This window comes from Schistocerca cancellata, chromosome 4 (assembly GCF_023864275.1).
Source record: "Schistocerca cancellata isolate TAMUIC-IGC-003103 chromosome 4, iqSchCanc2.1, whole genome shotgun sequence".
NCBI lineage: Eukaryota > Metazoa > Arthropoda > Insecta > Orthoptera > Acrididae > Schistocerca > Schistocerca cancellata.
In genome coordinates this window covers 558235104-558256557 of record NC_064629.1, presented here as the reverse complement: position 1 = coordinate 558256557, position 21454 = coordinate 558235104, and the positions used below count along the sequence as shown (strand labels likewise).

At 39.6% G+C, this 21454-nt stretch overlaps 1 protein-coding gene across 1 annotated transcript in view; it reads right to left on the bottom strand.

Annotated features, from left to right (window-relative positions):
• Nucleotides 1-747: 747 nt before the first annotated feature.
• The window catches only part of LOC126183864 (ATP synthase subunit b, mitochondrial-like), a 37091-nt gene continuing 16384 nt past the window's right edge, over nt 748-21454 (bottom strand). The window contains exon 5 of the mRNA XM_049926157.1: nt 748-1305. Coding sequence (XP_049782114.1) covers nt 1129-1305 — 177 coding nt within the window. The 3' untranslated portion in view covers nt 748-1128. The remainder of the gene's footprint in view (nt 1306-21454) is intronic.

Sequence of the window (21454 nt, the reverse complement as noted above, 5' to 3'; positions counted from 1 at the left end):
GTGTCAGTTTCTGCAAAAGAGGCATTCTGCATCACAGTATAGTCTACTGTTGAGGTTCCGAGAATGTACGTTCCTAGAAGTGTCAACCAAACAAAGTACCCTCTGCCACATACTCTAAAGTGGCTTGTGAAGTATAGATGTAGGTTGACGACTAAGTGCATAGCATCCTGGGATCTTCAGAATATTTTCCCTTATTAATGATTTATCCAGAATACGATGCAGAGAAAGGAAATTCACCTCAAAAATACTCCTACCACAAAAATGTTAGATTTGTTGTAGAGAGTAAGGAAGCAAAACCATTCACCAGGGCTTGTTGCAATATTCAATATTCAGTCTTGTTTCATATGTTTTTTTGTATGTAATAGAAGTGTACAAAGAAGCTATTGTGCCTCCTAATACTCTGAAACATTCACTACTGGGAACTTTTTTTTGCACTGCATACCACAATGTACTCTGATCTCAAGTGAACTTTCAATATTACTTTAAGTTTAATACTACACACAACATTACATATGTAAGCTTCTGGTTTCAATGATGCTTCTAGTTATGTACAACAGGTTTATTTGAGTGAAGCATACAGGTGAACAATTTTCCATGATACACGTACAAGTTCCATTTTTATTCTGACGAAGAAAAAACTGTTAGAATCGGATACTTCCCAAAAATAATTTTTCATGGTTAAAAATAAAGCAACAAAATAAAAAGTATAAACAATCTTTTTTTCAAATTGAGAATGATATAATGCAGCACCATGTATAAGGCAAACAATTAGCCAAAGTTAATGATCTGCAGCCTTAATTTTCATTCCAGAGACTAAAATAATTATCAAACAACAATTAACTTCATTGTTAACATACAATTTTAGAGGATGTTTTCATATACAGTACATGAATATTACCCATCATACACAATTTATTTTCTCATTATTCACCTTATGTTAAAACTCAAATTCAATATACATATGTGATTTGTCTGACACTACAACCATAATATCCTGGTCTATAATGTAACTATACCTGCTCTCTCAGGCATAAATTTATAAATTACCAAAAAGGAATTTACATTAATGCAGAACATAGTTCTGATGTTTTTAATACCAACAATGCATACTTATTTTCCTGTAAGCACCTACTGTCGCACAGACAATGCTTTAAGATCTGCAATGCACTTCCTTAAAGATTGCTTCTCCTGTTCAGGTGTTATTGATTTAAGGACATTGCTGACAATCCAGCTGACCATATGACGCTGGGCAATCCTCCGGTCTACTGCATCTTTTTCCACCTGGTAGTCCAGCCGTCTCTTCACCTAGTAAAAAAAGATCATGAAATGATAAGTAATTACGGATGCAGTGATATTTAACACATGAAGTGAACACTGTGTGAATAATAGAACAGGTATACTAGGAACCTAAGCTGGCAGCAGCAAACATTTTTTTTGTTTCTGTATGCTGGTGCATAGTGAGTAACTTCTGACAGCACTATAGGAAACATGTGAATAAGTAGTAGATGACAATGTAAAACCATAGTCAACAAAGCTGACTCAACAGAACAGCCTACTACTGTAGGATTACCATTCTTTCTTTTGTCACTTCCAGTCTCTTTCTAGTCTGCACATTTAGTAAGTGATATGGTTTTAACCCCAATGTTTTACCTTTTCTGTCAACACTTACTAATTTATTCCCTTACTTTTAACATCTTTGGCATTGTGGAATATTTCTCCCCATATGATCCTCCTCTGTTTCTTCAATCTGTTTCTGCTTATTTGCTTAAAATCTTGTCAACAAAAATTGCCTTCTCTTTTAAAACACATTTTACTGACACCACTAATTGGATACATTTTAATAGTTTCATCACAGCTGTCTAGTTGCTTACAGTAACTCCACAACAATTTATTTCCCTGAAACTTATTCAAAAATTAATAATGTATTCATTTTCAATTGTCTCAATATAACGGGACACACAATTCTAACAAGACATTAGAGTCAGTTGACAAGATAGACTGTTTAATCCATGTTTGCTTTCCAACTGACAGCACAGTGCAATGCCATAAGTACAAAAACATGTGCTCTATTCAAGGTCATTCAAACTTCAGCTCTTTAAGAAAAACAGTTGTTTAAATGTAGTACAAGTTCTTGCAGAATGTAAATAATGCAGTGGAAGATCTGAGTCCTCGACAGACTTTTTTAAAAAAAGAGGAAGAAGAATAATTTCAAATGCAACCACATAGGCCGAAAACTGCAACACTGACTATTCACTTACAACTTCTCAATATGATCATCCATTTCCACAATTTTGGTCTGCCTTTTAACAACTGCATGTGTTCCAGTGTGGTAAAAAGCACAGTTCTGCTTCTGAAGCCATTGACACACGGATTTTTAAAGACCTTCGGATCTTCAAAGTGAATCCTGTGATGAGCTGTTTGTAGTGGTCCAAACAGATGGAAGTCTGATAGTGTTAGGTCAGGACTCTATGGAGGATTATGTAGTACTTTCTATCCAATTTCCATAATCTTTTCAAGTGGTGTGACAGTTGGCATGAGGCCTTACACTATCAAGCAGAAGAATAGGAGTGAACTTGCTGAAGAGGCAATCTAAGCTGTTTAAAGGTTCTAATGTATTTGATAATTTATTGTCCATTCCTGCTCCAAAAAATTAACCATAATCACACCCTCTGCAGCCCAGAATACCATAGCAATAACTTCTTCAGTGAGTTTCTGTGATGCCATTTCACTGATTGCCTCGTTTCAGTTCAAAATGTGAACACACATTTCTTCTCTGGTCCCAATTATTATTATTATTATTATTATTATTATTATTATTATTATTATTTCTTTCTTTTCTCAGACGTTATGTCTGGTCAAAAATGGAAAGTGACGCGGACCTTGATCAAGCGTGACTTCCTTTTAATGTACGGTATATGTTATATTGCATTTAGGAACGTTCGGGTAATTGAACAGGTATCAATAATTATGGATTTCTGTAGTTGTATATATATGTTTGGATGTAGCTGTATTGCATTGATGTACTGGTGGATATTGTGTGGTATGACTCCTGTAGTTTACAGTATAATGTCAACTTTATCCTGATGCCACATGTCCTTGACTTCCTCAGCCAGTTGGATGTATTTTTCAATTTTTTCTCCTGTTTTCTTTTGTATATTTGTTGTATTGGGTATGGATATTTCGATTAGTTGTGTTGATTTCTTCTTTTTATTGGTGAGTATGATGTCAGGTTTGTTATGTGGTGTTGTTTTATCTGTTATAATGGTTCTGTTCCAGTATAATTTGTATTCATCATTCTCCAGTACATTTTGTGGTGCATACTTGTATGTGGGAATGTGTTGTTTTATAAGTTTATGTTGTAAGGCAAGCTGTTGATGTATTATTTTTGCTACATTGTCATGTCTTCTGGGGTATTCTGTATTTGCTAGTATTGTACATCCGCTTGTAATGTGATCTACTGTTTCTATTTGTTGTTTGCAAAGTCTGCATTTATCTGTTGTGGTATTGGGATCTTTAATAATATGCTTGCTGTAATATCTGGTGTTTATTGTTTGATCCTGTATTGCAATCGTGAATCCTTCCATCTGACTGTATATATTGCCTTTTCTTAGCCATGTGTTGGATGCGTCTTGATCGATGTGTGGCTGTGTTAGATGATACGGGTGCTTGCCATGTAGTGTTTTCTTTTTCCAATTTACTTTCTTCATATCTGTTGATGTTATGTGATCTTAAGGGTTGTAGAAGTGGTTATGAAATTGCAGTGGTGTAGCCGATGTATTTATATGAGTGATTGCTTTGTGTATTTTGCTAGTTTCTGCTCGTTCTAGAAAGAATTTTCTTAAATTGTCTACCTATCCATAATGTAGGTTTTTTTATATCAATAAATCCTCTTCCTCCTTCCTTTCTGCTTAATGTGAATCTTTCTGTTGCTGAATGTATGTGATGTATTCTATATTTGTGGCACTGTGATCGTGTAAGTGTATTGAGTGCTTCTAGGTCTGTGTTACTCCATTTCACTACTCCAAATGAGTAGGTCAATATTGGTATAGCATAAGTATTTATAGCTTTTGTCTTGTTTCTTGCTGTCAATTCTGTTTTCAGTATTTTTGTTAGTCTTTGTCTATATTGTTCTTTTAGTTGTTCTTTAATATTTGTATTATCTATTCCTATTTTTTGTCTGTATCTCATATTTATAGGCATCTGTTTCTTCCATCGCTTCTATGCAGTCACTGTGGTTATCCAATATGTAATCTTCTTGTTTAGTGTGTTTTCCCTTGACTATGTTATTTTTCTTACATTTGTCTGTTCCAAAAGCCATATTTATATCATTGCTGAATACTTCTGTTATCTTTAGTAATTGGTTGAGTTGTTGATTTGTTGCTGCCAGTAGTTTTAGATCATCCATGTATACCAAATGTGTGATTTTGTGTGGGTATGTTCCAGTAATATTGTACCCATAATTTGTATTATTTAGCATGTTGGATAGTGGGTTCAGAGCAAGGCAGAACCAGAAAGGACTTAATGAGTCTCCTTGGTATATTCCACACTTAATCTGTATTGGCTGTGACGTGATATTATTTGAATTTGTTTGGATATTAAGTGCGGTTTTCCAATTTTTCATTACTATGTTTAGGAACTGTATCAATTTAGGATCTACTTTGTAGATTTCCAATATCTGTAGTAACCATGAGTGGGGTACACTATCAAAAGCTTTTTGGTAATCAATGTATGCGTAGTGTAGCGACCTTTGTTTTGTTTTAGCTTGATATGTCACCTCTGCATCTATTATCAGTTGCTCTTTACATCCTCGTGCTCCTTTGCAACAGCCTTTTTGTTCTTCATTTATAATTTTGTTCTGTGTTGTATGTGTCATTAATTTCTGTGTAATGACTGAAGTTAATATTTTGTATATTGTTGGTTGGCATGTTATGGGGCGATATTTAGCTGGGTGTGCTTGATCTTAAGGTTTCAGATAAGTTATTCCATGCGTAAGTGTATCAGGGAATGTGTATGGGTCTGCAATGTAACTGCTAAATAATTTAGTTAGATGTGAATGTGTTGAGGTGAACTTCTTTAGCCAGAAATTTGCTATTTTATCTTTTCCAGGGGCTTTCCAATTGTGAGTAGAATTAATTGCTTGTGTGACTTCATGTTGCAAAATTATCACTTCAGGCATTTGTGGTATCATCTTGTATGTGTGTGTTTCTGCTTGTATCCCCCGTGCATGCCTGTTGTTGTACCTGGTTTGACCATATGTTGCTCCGGAAGTGTTCCATGTCTTATGTTTGGTGGATTGTCTATTTTAATGTGTGTGTTATCTATTGTCTGGTAAAATCTCTTTTGGTTTGTGTTGAATGTTTGGTTTCGTTTCCTTCTATTTTCACTTTTTTGTATCTTCGAAGTCGTTTGGCCAATGCTTGTAATTTCTGCTTCTTTTCATCTAATTGCTCTATCACTTCTTGTTGTGAGATTTTACCTAACCTTTTTCTTGTTTTTCTGACATTTCATTTCTTATAAATTGTGTTAGCTGTCCGATGACTTTTCTCAGTTTTTCTATTCTGATCTGTAGCCTGTGTTGCCATGCTGGTTTTGTGGGTTTCTTCTGTGTGTTGGTTGGTTCTGATCTCTGCCTAGTGTGTATATTTAGTGTAGTGAGTGCTCCTATATAAACAAGTAGTTGTAACTCTTCCATAGTTGTGTATGATTGTGTTATTTTTTATTGTTGTTTTGACTTGTGGGTTATTTGGCGGTCTATGCAAGAATGGTCTAATGTCTGTACTTGTGTCTTTGTATTCTATATATGTCAGCTGAAATTTTTCTTCTATATCTAACATGTGTGTCACTTCGTGTTCTATTTGTGCTTGTTCTGGTGGCTGTCTTAAGATTTCGTTTTCCTCTGATTGTTTAATTGATGTGTGTTGTTCTTTGTTTGTTTGCTCTGGGATGTTTAAGTCCATTACTGTATCTTCTTCTTCTTCTTCTTCTTCTTCTTCTGATTGCACATTATTTTGTTCCAATATTTGTTGTACTTGTTTGATGTTTTCTAATTCTGACTGGGGTATCCTGTTATTTTTTGATTATTACACGGATCTGATCAGCTAGTCGTTCTGTTAAAAATTTTAATTCTGGGTATCTGGTAATAAATGTTGTGTATACTTGTGATCTGTATCCAGTTGTGTTGGTTCCTAGGTTTGTTGCTTGGTAATAACAGAACATGAGGTGTCGGTTAACTTCATCTGACCATCTCATCCTCTGTCTGTTTTCCTTCTAGGGTGGTTGCAGGAAGCATATCCTGCAAAACACCTCTATTTGGATTTAAATCATTTTCCAGTTGGCTAGCAGTGTCGTTACCATTGTGGGCGGGCATCATCATCATCATCATCATCTTCCCCCCTCTCTCCCAGTATCCCCCCCCCCCCCCCCCCCAAAATGAAAACACTACAAGACCTGGAAGGCAATTGCTTTTCTTAGTCTCTCTATTCTGGTTGATTAACATTCTTGGTATGCAAGTTGAACAAACCTTTCATATGCAAGTTGTGGAATGATCACCACACTGCCTTTACTTGGGTAGGTAATCTGACACAAATTATCTGCAGCCACCCGGTGGTCACCACGAATGACATCATTGACTGAATGTTGTGTGGAGTCACTACAGACACCAGTCTGCTGTTCCACATTTCATCAGCCCATGCTGTTTGCTCTCTTAAGCTTTGTTACGATAGGCCTGTTGTCTAACAGTGCTAATATCCACTGTTGCATCCCAACACATTTTTCAGTCTATCTTGAATGCGAAAGGGTGCTTCACCTTCTGCAATCAAGTACTCAATCACAGAATGCAATATAATATAAACAGCAATGTGGACCACTTTGCAAGCAACTGCAGTACTGGCATCTGAAGCAATTGCAGTACTGGCATCTGTTAACACAAAGTTACTACTTCAGTGGATTGGAGAACGAGCTTTGCGGAATAGTGCCAAATTCAAATTTTTCACTTAAACTTCATTATTTACAAAGAAATTGGAGACCTTACTTTTTGTCTCACTTTTGTACATATGAATGGCTGCATATTGCCTCACAAAAGTTGCTCCACTTAGAAGAACTCTCTCATTCTTAGTTTTATCTGAGCTGTTCTTTTTAGATATCCTTATCTTCACCACACTTCTCCTTCCATAAAACAAAAATACATTTCAAAGCTAAGGTTTTACAATTCTATCAACAGCAAATACTTTAATTTCATAAACTACCTATGCTCAAATTGCCACCATGTTGAAAGGCAATTCCAAAATGTGAATCTATAATCTGCTAAAAAACCTCAAGCCATCAGCACACAGAACGAGTCAGCTAATGTTGACATGGCACCCTGCGAGTTTTCTGATGCGTCTTACTGGTATTTCTTGTTGAGCAGCCATTTCATCACGTGAAACACACAATAAGTTCTGTGATATTTTGGCAACATGCAAGGTAAAGTAGAACAAAAGGATGCGAGAACGCTCTCTACGTCACAAGCACAAAGCAAGATGACATACCTTATTTGTCATGTTCAGAAGAAGCACATTTTCTGTGGGTTTTGTTATACATTAAATGCTATGAATATGTGCTGTTTCTAAGCACCAGCACATGGAATGTCCTGAGAACGAATCACTACTCGTATGATTTGTTGTAATAAAATGATGGAAAACATCATATTAGTATCTCGATTTTCGTATTTAGTTACAGTCATGTTATAATTCAAGTGTTATGAGAGAGAGCCGTTTTAAGGCAACAGCACATTTAAGTAAGTTTCATGAGAATGAAATTCTTACTAGCATTTGTTATAATTGAATATCAATACCATTTTGGCAATTGAAGCTTTTGGAACAGTCTAATATAAGATCTGTGAAGATACGTGTCGTTAGTGCAGCGTAGCTGGGTGAAGCACCATGATCTGGAACAGATGTCTGGAATAGTAGAAAATTCATGTTTTCTGAAATATTGTGGGAGTTTCCTACGAAACTGACAGAATCAATTTCTCTAATATTTGATGTTATGAAAATTTAAGTGTGCTCTCTGTCAGGGGTTAGTTTGATCAGGTGAACTTTTTTAAGGTGATAATCTTCCTGAGTGGTCACATATCTTTCATATTTGTCACATTACATGTTCCGTGATGTTTGAAGTTTATATTTATGTATACCACAGACAGAACAACACAACTAGCATATGGTCAAGAAAGGAAAGGTGTGTTTTAATAGAGCTAACATAGAAACTGTACAGTTTGTGAGCCAAATAAACCCAACATCTGCAGCTGGATAGTGATAAATCACATTAAGCAACTCGTGGTGTGTGCCGACAGGGCCATGTGTCGTGACATAGGATATGTAGTCTGTGTACACATCAATGTGTGCGGACGGCTTTATGGGGGCCAAACCACCAGACCCACTTGCTACATGAAGTAATGGAGGCAAAGATAAGAAGATACGAATTAGAGAATGGAGATGTATGATAGTCCATAGTAAGTAATAACTAGCCACTTTTAGTTCAAATATGATCGATAGGATGGAAGTAAAGCTGAATTAGAAATAGAAGGAGGAAGGTTGTGCATACAAGGATACAGTAAATGTGTAGAAACTACTACAAAATTCTAACACTATATAAGAAATAGAGGTAGGGCTAGTGTGACAGATTAGGACATGAAAATATGTTTGAAAGAAAGATCTCATCCACAAAGCTCAAGGCACTAGCGTTAAGTGGGAGGATCTAAATGATCTCTGTGCTATAGCAGGCATTAAGGTCTTAAGTTATGTTACAGATAATACTGAAGCAATTTAAAGCTGACATTTCTTGTGCGTCCATTAACAGATCACACTATTTCAGTTATACTCCTCCATATACTGAAAGTCATGTAATGAAAGCATCAGCTAATACACATGAGTATTTTCACAAGTTGCTCTGCCTCTAATCATGTACAACCTATGAGTGATGGGGCTGGAGAAGGTGGTGCTGTGTGGTTGCATAGGGTAGGTTTTATAGTGGGTGTAGATGTAGAGCAGCAACCCTGAGGTAACATTTGTGATCTGAGAAATGTGGTATGGTCTGACAATTTTGTGAAGGTTAGAAGGCTGTCTTAAGAAAGCTGGTAACGTGGTGGAGCAATCTCTTGAGACATTAAAGACATGGGCAATGAGAGGGTGGTGTTGATTAATTAGAAACTATGCTAGTTGGAATGACGAAGGAGGAGACTGCCAAGCAGATCCATTTGTGGGAAATGTTCCAAGATAGTTTGATTAGGTGCAAGGGTTTTAGTGCACAAGTTTAGCAGTTTTGTGCAGTACCAGATATATTTACCTTGCAAAGAAAATGAAAATCCCTCACACTTATAGTAACAGCCACTTACACTCTCCTCTTCTGTAACTGCCTCACTAACCTCGTCCACAAACAAATTTTCTGTTCAGTCTCCTCTCTCCCTCTGACCAACATAGTGCCTACTTCCAAATCAGATGCAGTTCATAATTACTTAGCACCACCCAGGTCTTAAATGAATAAACAGATCTCAAGGTAGAACTATCAAGCCATGAAATAAGATCTTCCTCATAGGCATACCAAACCTTTTATTGTTTCCTTCAACCACCCTTCTCAGCTTCACAATGTCCCTGTCAATCTACATGATATTCTCTTAGACCACCATTCCTACTCCAAGGCTGTAACCCCCTGCAACCATCCTCACTGTAAAACCAGCACCATGCACTCATCCTCTGTCATCTAGTCCAGCCCCACCAATGGCAAATCATGAAACACAAAGTGGGGTAACAAACTACTACTGCTTCTTAACAGGAATGTGGTCATGGCACAGCTTTCTATATAAGGATGAACATAACCAAAATTGTGTAAAACATGAATCAACGAAGAACTGTACCTCAGGGATGTGCAGTATCCTAGTGAATGAACACACTTTGAAATGAGACATATACCTCCTACACCCAATACATAATTTTGAGCTTCTCACCTGGCACTAATTTCCCTGGACTCCAGAATTGGGAACTTTCGTTTGAACACTGTCACCCCACCACCCTCCTCAACACAAGCTTCAACTACCCCATTCCTTTTCTTACATAATGCTTCTTAAAATTTTATTAGTTGTGTATCACACCCTCTTCATATTCTTTCATTACACTAGTATCGCCATTTTTCATTTTCTATTCCTGTAATTCATCTACAGTTCTCAGTCTGTGCCTTCTATTATAACTCTACTGAGCTAACAAGTGTTTATTAACTCTGATGTGGTATTCTCTTGAAAGCCTTTTCCATAATCTTTGACCCCTCTCTTCCTTGTAACAAGTGGGTTATTCTTACCATAGGGTCAATGAATTGCACCCATTTTCAAACTTCACCAGTTCCTCTTTACTCTCTGAAAAAGGAAGCTATTGAATGCTATGAATGCTGTCTTCAGTTTTAATGTCTCCACTGGCAGTACTAGGAAGAATACTTCCTGTAGGCAAGTCTTGACCAGCCTTTGAATTTAATCTGCATTTATACATCCACAAATTTGTTAGATGAAAATTTGAACATTAATTCTACCCACTCACTGTCAAATTCAACTAACAAATAACTGCTACAAATTGGAGGAAAAGCATCTATATACAGTGATTAGTGACATGGGAAGCATATTATGGACTATGTAAGATTGCTGTCGTTAAAAAATCATGGGACATCACTTTTGCAAATGTGTGTGACAGCACCAACAATGCTAAAACTAAAGGGAATGACCATATGAAGCTGGGATACTTTGTTAGGAATTTATGTAACTGGGGAAACAAAGCCCTTACGTAGTGTTATAGGAATCCTACAGATGAATGACGATGACGAGTTTAAAATGACTATGAATGGATGAAGAATGATAATAATTAAATGTTATGGCTTCTTATAATTCTCAAGGGTAAAGTAATACCTCCTGAATCTAGAATGCAGCGACTGAGGTGCTTACTGGATTGTAATATGCTGGCCACACCAGTCAACCTCTCATTCCAGGCTTTCATACTGAGTTAGTGAAGGCAACACTAAATTACTGGGCAATATAGAATACTTCCTGCGATTTGGAAAGAGATTGCCAACATCTCAAGTTGTGAAAGTTACCAGGCAGCCACATTTGATTATAAAAATGTAGAACCATTTTTCTCTTTGTATATTTTACAAACTATAATATGCTGTACCAGTTTGGGCGTTTCCAGTGACATTTTCAAGAGGCAAATTCAGCACCTCATGGTGAAAATTTAACTACAGTACAGCCCCAATTTTACATTTTAAACTTCTGAAAAAATGTTTGTGGAGAAAAAAAATCCGACAAAATGACTGTTGGCCATCAAGTTATGTTTACAAACATTACATAGTTAACTTCTTAACACCAGGGTGCTCTGCTAAGAGGATGTGGTGCAGTAAACGTGTAAAGTTTACACAATTCGTGCCATATCTCCTGCCGCTACCAAGCTCTGTAAACCAATTTCCCAATATCGCTTCTGGGTGGTCGAGGTTTGCTACAATAAAGATATCAAGACCAATCACAACCATTTACAAATTGTCTCTACTGTGCACGTGCTGTTTCATGATTGTTGTGATTGTCCATCACACCTTTGTCTAATCATATTTAGTGTGTTTTGTCATTTGGTCACTTTAAACACTAATTGACACCTTAACTCACTCTGCGTTGCTCATATGTTTCTGGTTTAAATACAGAACCACAGTGAGAGTTTGTGTGTTGTGAGACTTATGTACATAACTGAGGCGGCACACTACCTGATAACCTCAAAAAGACAAATACAGTGCAAGAGATGCAGAACAACACACGCAAACGCCACACAAAATACTTATGTAAATACACACATTGGACAACGAGAAAAAGTTCTTGAAACACGTCAAGCTAAGCACGGAAAAAATACGTAACTGGTACAGTGTTTCATCATTTAAATAATAACCACTGCAGGCTTGCCAAAAACATCGATTATGAAATTGTGTCACACTTTTCTACTTCCCAATGGTTTTCAGTTCCATTCCACCGGTGGTTTTTATTAGATAATAAATCTTTATCAGATAATAAGCAAGTCACTAACAAGTATTTTGATGCCTATCGTGTACATATACACACAGTACAAAAATGCAAAGGGGTATCCTATACGTAACTTTTACAGTTTAAAATGTTACTTCCCACATTTCACACTTTTCCGCATTTTACACCATTCTTTGAAGTCCCTTGAAAAGTGTAAAAGTGGGGCTTCACTGTATACAGAATTGATGAAACTGTAGTCCCAATTGCCCCTCACTAACACTCCAACCTGTGGTCGATAGCTGTATTCTGATTTGTGGTGGTCATAACAGGAAAAGGAAAATTACGACATCTCCAGATGGTACAAAATATGTTTGATTTACTACAGCACTTACCAGTGACCTGCAGCATCTACCAGAAATAATCCTGACTATCTCATGTATCTAGTTAAACATATTCATCCAGTCCAAAAATACTTATCACAACTTCATTCTGCTATGGTTCTTTGTTGGTTGGTTGGCTGGCTGATAGGGTCAGGAGGGGAGGGGGGAGAGGTGCAATACTGGACCAAACAACAAAGTCATCAAGTCCCTCAATCCAAGAGTAATGTATCCTGAAGTAGGCAGGTAAGTCCAGCAAAAACCTTTTCTCATCAAGCTTGATCCTATAAGGGAACAGTTGTGCCCAACAACTGTATTCATTTCAAACAGTAAAGGGTACAGCAATCTGACATTTATTGCATATCTACATTTTGGTCACTTTGGGACCATTTTCAGAGTTAAAAAATATGGGAAGAACCACTAACAATAAGTAAACATGTGTGTTTTATTAAATGTACAGTTGTGTAAGCTTTAAATGTGATCATAAAATACATACCAGCAAATTTAAGTTAAAGGATTAAAAAAACATTTTCACACAGTCCCAACGGGACTATTCAGATCAGAGGCTGAGTTCAGACTGTGGCCACTTTATAGTCACAACACATTTAAAAAATTGTGTTCAGTTATAAAATATGCAGCAGTAACTGACAAAAGCTAGTTCACACAGTTACCAGCATGTATAACTATAAAACATTTGTCACTACTTTTCGTTACAACCACCTCATTTGTTTTATGTACCCACATTTACAGAAGTATAAAATAAAGTAAATACACGCTGCCAAAGTATCATGCATGTAAGGATGGCACTTTAGAATGGTATGATGTACACTAAAGCCAGCTGTGTTGCAATTGTGAACAGTGGCCTAAGTGTGGACTCAACCTCTGACATGAATAGCCCATTTGGGACTATGTGCATATACAAATACTTTTAAACACTGGAAACTGCAGGTAGGATGATCAACAGTGTGGGAATAGATAGAGTGCTGCTTACCTTGAAGGTGACACATTAAGTAGCATACATGCACAATCAAAAGACACTTACACAAAGCTTTCAGCCACAACCTCCTTCAGAAGAAAGATAAACACACCATTCATTCACACGAGCAAGCACACCACACACACACACACACACACACACACACACACACACACACACACACACACACACACACACACACACACACATGACCGCTAACTCTGGCAGCTTGGACCAGAATGCATCTATCGTGTGTGAGGTAGAAGCAGCAATCTGGAGGGGGGAGGGAAGGGCTAGCAGTGTACAGACAGATGGACAAGGGGGGGGGGGGGGGGGGGGGGAGGGGGGGGAGCAGTGTCTGGTTGAGTGTGCAGGGACTAGAATTCCAACAGGCACAGCATCAGAAGGTTGTGAGACAGGGTGGTGGGAAAAACAGAGCAAAAAAGGAGAGGAGGGGGTAAAACGGACATGGGCATTGGCAGAGGGCAGCAAACAAAGATGGTGGGAGATGAGAATGGTGAGGTGGTGATAGAACAGAGGGTGGAAACTGCTGGATGGAGATGTGTGAACAGTGTGTTACCATAGGCTGAGTTTGGGGTAATTATGGGAGTGGAGAATGTGTTGTTCAGATGCTCCCATCTGCACAGTCCAGGAAAGCTGGTGGTGGAGGGGATGATCCAGATGGCTCAGGTAGGGAGGCAGCCACTGAAATCAGACATGTTATGTTCAGCTGCATGTTATGGCACAGAGTGGTCTGCTTTGCTCTTTGTCACAGTCTGGTGGTGACTGTTCATACTGGTGGATAGCTGGTTGGTAATGATACCAACATAAAAAGTTGTGTGGCCCTCCCCCTGATGGGATATGATAAACCTGTGACAGGACTGGAATAGAAAGTGCTGGGTGGATTGGGCTGCAATCACTAAACAACTTTTTATATTGGTATCACTACTAACTAGCCATCTACCAGGATGAACAGCCACCACCAAACTGTGGCCAAGAGCGAAGTAGAACACCCTGTGCCGTAACATGCAGCTGAACATAAAATGCTCGATTTCAATGGCTGCTGCTGTACCTGAGCCATCTGGGCCCTCCCCCCCACCACCAGCTTAACTGTGCAGATGGGAGTCATCCTTGCAACACATTCTCCACTCCCATAACTATCCCAACCTCAACCTACAGTTACATACACTCCAACTGGCAGCTTCCACCATCTATCTTATCACCACCTCACCATTTTCATCTCCCACCCTCTTGTTTACTGTCCTTTGACAACACACCTGCCAATCTTTCCCCACTCCTCCCCTTTTTCACTCTGTTTTTCCCACCACACTACCCCACAGCCTCCTGATGTCACACTTGTTGGCATCCTAGTCCTTCACACTGCCAGACAGCACTCCTCTCTCCTCCCACACATATACTATCTCTTCCCCTTCCCCACCTCCTCCAAATTGCTGCTTCCATCCCGCACGATAAATGAATTCTCACATGATAAATGCATTCCGACCAATTCCGGAGATAGCTATAGTGCGTGTGCGCACGCACTTGCACTTGCTCATGTGAATGAATGGTGTGTGTTTCTCTTTTTCTGACAAAGGCTGTGGCTGAAAGCGTTGTGTAAGCATAGTAACTGTGCCTTTCCGCAACCTAATATGTAATCTTTATGGTAAGTAGCAAGCTGTCTTTTCTTAAGTTTTTTTTAACTTACATTTACTGGCATGTATTTTATGACCGACTCTAATCTAATGCCTATGCACCTATAAATTTAATATGAGATGATGATGCCGTATTTTAATCGGTTCTTCCCACTTTTTTTTTTTTTTTTTTTTGCAGTGAAGATGGCCACACAGTTACAAAATGTAGATATGCAATAAACATTATTGTGTCTTATGTACCCTTTACTACTTGAAATTTCTCATCTAGTCAGGAGATTCATAACAGTAACAGTAATAAAGCTAAAAACATGAAGGACATCTTTTCCATCGTGAATAATAAAAGCAAGATGAAGGAAATAGGGAATTCAGCAGAAGGGCGTCCCCAGGGCTCTGCATGTGACAGGCGATATGCCACTCACAGCAGTCCCACGCCCTGATCCATTACAGTCACAAGTGTCCGCTGTTCAAAAGAGTGAAACGCCAAGTGTAGTGAATTGAGTTCAACAAGGAGGAGGGAAACTGAATCAAAAATGGCTGAACAGAGTAAAAGAGGGATGAAAGAGTAGCCACGTCAAAGAACTGGGGTCAGGAGCCCCCAGACCTAGTGATAGTGAGAGAGACCCCATCCCCAACCACCCTGCTCCGGCTCCTTTTCTGGAGGCTGGCTGAAACAGTCTTGGCTACAAAACAGGCTTTATTATTTTATATTTTGCCAATAACACTTTTCACCTTGTTTAAGGCATCTTCAGATTGGGTGACAACAGCTGCAGAACACATAAGCTGCCATCCACAGGTGTCTTAGTAGGCGAACACCATTGCCAATATATTAAAATAACTGTGGCACATGTACAACAGCATTTCTTACATGTTTACTTTTTGTGAAACATTTCTGTAGGCCTGATTCCATTTTTGGTATTCTTTGGACTATGCTATATGCTCTACAAGGCCACTGCACAAAGTCTCAAAACTCAACGGAAGGCCTCTCCAATTTGTCTGATGAACCGGTTTCAGGCTCTGTCTCCGGCTGATACTGATCTTCGGCCAGACATGGCTGCTTGTCCTGTTCCAGAGGTTGCCCCTCAGTCTGCAACATCCGGGCGGTCGCAGAGGGTGGGCTTACTGGTAGTTGGGAGCTCCAACGTCAGGTGCGTAATGGGGTCCCTTAGGGATATGGCAGCAAGAGAGGGGCAGGAAACCAACGTGCACTCCATGTGCATACCAGGAGGAGTCATTCCAGATGTGGAAAGGGTCCTTCCGGATGCCATGAAGGGTACAGGGTGCACCCATCAGCAGGTGGTCGCTCATGTCGGCACCAATGATGTGTGTCACTATGGATCGGAGGAAATCCTCTCTGGCTTCCAGCGGCTATATGATTTGGTGAAGACTGCCAGTCTCACTAGCAGGATGCAAGCAGAGCTCACCATCTGCAGCATCGTCGACAGGACTGACTGCGGACCTTTGGTACAGAGCCGAGTGGAGAGCCTGAATCAGAGGCTGAGACGGTTCTGCAACTGTGTGGGCTGCAGATTCCTCGACTTGCGCCATAGGTGGTGGGGTTTCGGGTTCCGCTGGATAGGTCAGGAATCCACTACACACAGCATGCAGCTACACGGGTAGCAGGGGTTGTGTGGCGTGCACTAGGCGGTTTTTTTAGGTTAGATGGCCTCGGGCAAGTACAGGAAGGGCAACAGCCTCAAAGGGTGTGGGGCAAAGTCAGGACATGCGAGGACCAAGCAGCAATCAGTATCTTAATTGTAAACTGTCGAAGCTGCATTGGTGAAGTACCAGAACTTCAAGAGCTGATAGAAAGCACCGAAGCTGAAATCATTATAGGTACAGAAGCTGGCTGAAGCCAGAGAGAAATTCTGCTGAAATTTTTACAAAGGCACAGACGGTGTTTAGAAAGGATACAGTGCATGCAATCGGTGGTGGTGTGTTTGTCGCTGTCAGTAGTGGTTGATCCTGTAGTGAAGTAGAAGTGGATAGTTCATGTGAATTATTATGGGTGGAGGTTACACTCAACAACCGAGCTAGGTTAATAATTGGCTCCTTTTACCAACCTCCCAACTCAGCAGCATTAGTGGCAGAACAACAGATGAAATCTGGAATACATTTCACATAAATTTCCTCAGCTGGTTGTAGTCTTAGGTGGAGATTTCAATTTACCAGATATAGACTGGGACACTCAGATGTTTAGGACAGGTGGTAGGGACAGAGCATCGAGACACACTATACTGAGTGCACTATCCGAAAATTACCTCGAGCAATTAAACAGAGAACCGACTCATGGAGATAACATCTTGGACCTACTGATAACAAACAGACCCAAACTTTTCAACTCTGTATGTGCACAACAGGGAATCAGTGACCATAAGGCCGTTTTAGCATCCCTGAATATGGAAGTAAATAGGAATACAAAAAAAAGGGAGGAAGGTTTATCTGTTTAGGAAGATTAATAGAAGGCAGATTTCAGACTACCTAAAAGATCAAAATGAAAATTTCTGTTCCGACACTGACAATGTTAAGTGTTTATGGAAAAGTTCAAGGCAATCGTAAAATGCATTTTAGACAGGTACATGCCGAGTAAGACCGTGAGGGACGGGAAAAACCCACCGTGGTTCAACAACAAAGTTAGGAAACTACTGCGAAAGCAAAGAGAGCTTCCCTGCAAGTTTAAACACAGCCAAAACCTTTCAGACAAACAGGAGCTAAACGATGTCAAAGTTAGCTTAAGGAGGGCTATGCGTGAAGCATTCAGTGAATTCGAAAGTAAAATTCTATGTACCGACTTGACAGAAAATCCTAGGAAGTTCTGGTCTTACGTTAAATCAGTAAGTGGCTCGAAACAGCATATCCAGACACTCCGGGATGATGATGGCATTGAAACAGAGGATGACAAGTGTAAAGCTGAAATACTAAACACCTTTTTCCAAAGCTGTTTCACAGAGGAAGACCGCACTGCAGTTCCTTCTCTAAATCCTCGCACAAACGAAAAAATGGCTGACATCGAAATAAATGTCCAAGGAATAGAAAAGCAACTGGAATCACTCAACAGAGGAAAGTCCACTGGACCTGACGGGATACCAATTCGATTCTACACAGAGTACGCGAAAGAACTTGCCCCCCTTCTAACAGCCGTGTACCGCAAGTCTCTAGAGGAACGGAAGGTTCCAAATGATTGGAAAAGAGCACAGGTAGTCCCAGTCTTCAAGAAGGGTCGTCGAGCAGATGCGCAAAACTATAGACCTATATCTCTGACGTCGATCTGTTGTAGAATTTTAGAACATGTTTTTTGCTCAAATATCATGTCGTTTTTGGAAACTCAGAATGTACTATGTAGGAATCAACATGGATTCCGGAAACAGCGATGGTGTGAGACCCAACTCGCTTTATTTGTTCATGAGACCCAGAAAATATTAGATACAGGCTCCCAGGTAGATGCTATTTTCCTTGACTTCCGGAAGGCGTTAGATACAATTCCGCACTGTCGCCTGATAAAGTAAGTGCCTACTGAATATCAGACCAACTGTGTGGCTGGATTGAAGAGTTTTTGCTAACAGAACACAGCACGTTGTTCTCAATGGAGAGACTTCTACAGACAAAGTAACCTCTGGCATGCCACAGGGGAGTGTTATGGGACCATTGCTTTTCACAATATATATAAATGACCTAGTAGATAGTGTCTGAAGTTCCATGCGGCTTTTCGCGGATGATGCTGTAGTATACAGAGAAGTTGCAGCATTAGAAAATTGTAGCGAAATGCAGGAAGATCTGCAGCGGATAGGCACTTGGTGCAGGGAGTGGCAACTGACCCTTAACATAGACAAATGTAATGTATTGCGAATACGTAGAAAGAAGGATCCTTTATTTTATGATTATATGATAGCAGAACAAACACTGGTAGCAATTACATCTGTAAAATATCTGGGAGTACGCGTAAGGAACAATCTGAAGTGGAATGATCATATAAAATTAATTGTTGGTAAGGCGGGTACCAGGTTAAGATTCATTGGGAGAGTCCTTAGAAAATGTAGTCCATCAACAAAGGAGGTGGCTTACAAAACACTCATTCGACCTATACTAGAGTATTGCTCATCAGTGTGGGATCCATACCAGATTGGGTTCATGGAGGAGATAGAGAAGATCCAAAGACGAGCGGCACGTCTCATCACAGGTTTATTGGGTAAGCGTGATGGCGTTACGGAGATCTTTAGCAAACTCCAGTGGCAGACTCTGCAAGAGAGGCGCTCTGCATCGCAGTGTAGCTTGCTGTCCAGGTTTCGAGAGGGTGCGTTTCTGGATGAGGTATCAAATATATTGCTTCCCCCTAGTTATACCTCCCGAGTAGATCACGAATGTAAAATTTATAAGATTTGAACGCGCACGGAGGCTTTCTGGCAGGCGTTCTTCCCGCGAACCATACGCGACTGGAACAGGAAAGGCAGGTAATGACAGTGGCACATAAAGTGCCCTCTGCCACACACCATTGGGTGGCTTGTGGAGTATAAATGTAGATGTAGAACAAGGGCAACTGTCTACTGAGGTATTATATGTATTTTAAACATGAATTCTCATGTGCCCTCAATATTTTATCTCAGAACACCACACAATGATCTTAAAATACTGACAATGGTGTTTGCCTGCTAAGACATTTGCACTGATGGCGATTTGTGGGTTTAACACCTATCGTGCCAGTCAATCTGAAGATGCCTTAACCAAGGTGAAACACGTTATTGGAAATATAAAATAAGTGTGTGTTTTGCAGCCGAGACTATCTCTCTAAAACAAATATCACTAATTGCTGTATCATCCAACCACGAATTGGAGAAAGTAGATTAAAACATGCCAACTCAGAATAAAAACCACATTCAAGGAAAACTATGAAGCAGGTCACCAACTATGAATCGTTCACCACTATTGGAGGCAATGAGCCCAGAAAGCCTTACTTAGCATCAAGGACCAAAAGGAGAGGGCATTCTACTAAGATATGAGCCACTGTCTGTAAGGCTCCACAACCAAAATGGGGAGGGGGGCGGCTCATTATACAAAACAGAACAATGGGTTAAACTGGTGTGACTGATGTAGCGATGACATAGGACTATAGATTCCTTCTGGGAGCAGTTGAAGGAAGAGCACAATGCAGCAGTGCTCTCCTTAATTGTGCAGTGATTATCAGATGAGCCAGTAAGCCACCAAATAATGATCTATTTATGAGTAAGCAGAGATCTCATGTGCACCTGCAAATCCACAGCTGGGAGCAAGTAGAAGCTCCTCTAGCCAGTCTGCTAGTTCATTCCTCAGGATATCCACACAACTTGGGACCCAGAGAAAGACAACTCAGCAGGCAACAGAACAAAGATCAGCAAGGTGGTCATGAATAGCTAAGACCACAGGCCTGTGGTTTTTCTTCACATCTTCACAATGTCATCTGAGAGAGTAGAACATTATCTGTAGATACTCGACATTTGAATGATTTCAGTGCTGTATGCCTGACCCAATAGGAGAACTGTGCTCGTTAGTATGAATCAATCTAAATCAAATTACACCACTAGTGTTGCAGGTAAAATAGCTTTCCTGCATGATGTTCCAGTCTTTGCTTTGATTATGATAAATTGTTCGAACAGTGCTTTCATCCACTGGTTTTTGCATTCAACAAATTTGTACGAATCACCATCTTGTGGTTACATTCCACTAATATCCCAATGTGTCAATAGCCATGTTCAGATGAATCTCCTGGCAGAAGTATGACTAATAAGCTGAAGAGAGTACTGTCCAGTGTAGGGCACCGGCAAATTAAAGTGACTAAGTTTAGCATAGAGGTATGGATGAACCATGCTTGCTTGACAATGCACTATGTATGAAGTACCAGGTGTGTTGCACAGTGTTTGAATCTGTGAAATAGCACTGAGAGCTATGTCCAAACTTGGAGGGCAATTACATTGAGACACACCGATTTGTGGTTATGTCACGATACATTTTGCACTATATATTGCACATGTTTAATAAATTTGTGTTTCCACAGAAGGTGCACACGCTGTTCACCCTGTATACATGTTTATCATCTGAAATGGCTTCACAAGCATTCATTACTTCACATTCATTCAGAAATAAGAACAGATTTCACTGAACACTTCACTGTAATTATTCAATTTACTTTTTTCGTAGCTTATTTCTCAATTCCTCAGTACAAATTTGGTTTCCTCTCCTTTCCCTTAATGAATGCTAATTTCACCAGGAGTGGACCACACACACACACACACACACACACACACACACACACACACACACACACACACACACACACACACTATGCAAAATCCTATGGCCATGGAAAAATAATCATCTAGTCTTTCAAGAATAATATTGTTAATAACCTTTCCGTTCCTTGGTTACTAAAATCTCAACAAAGTGATTGCCCACTAGATAATTTGTACAC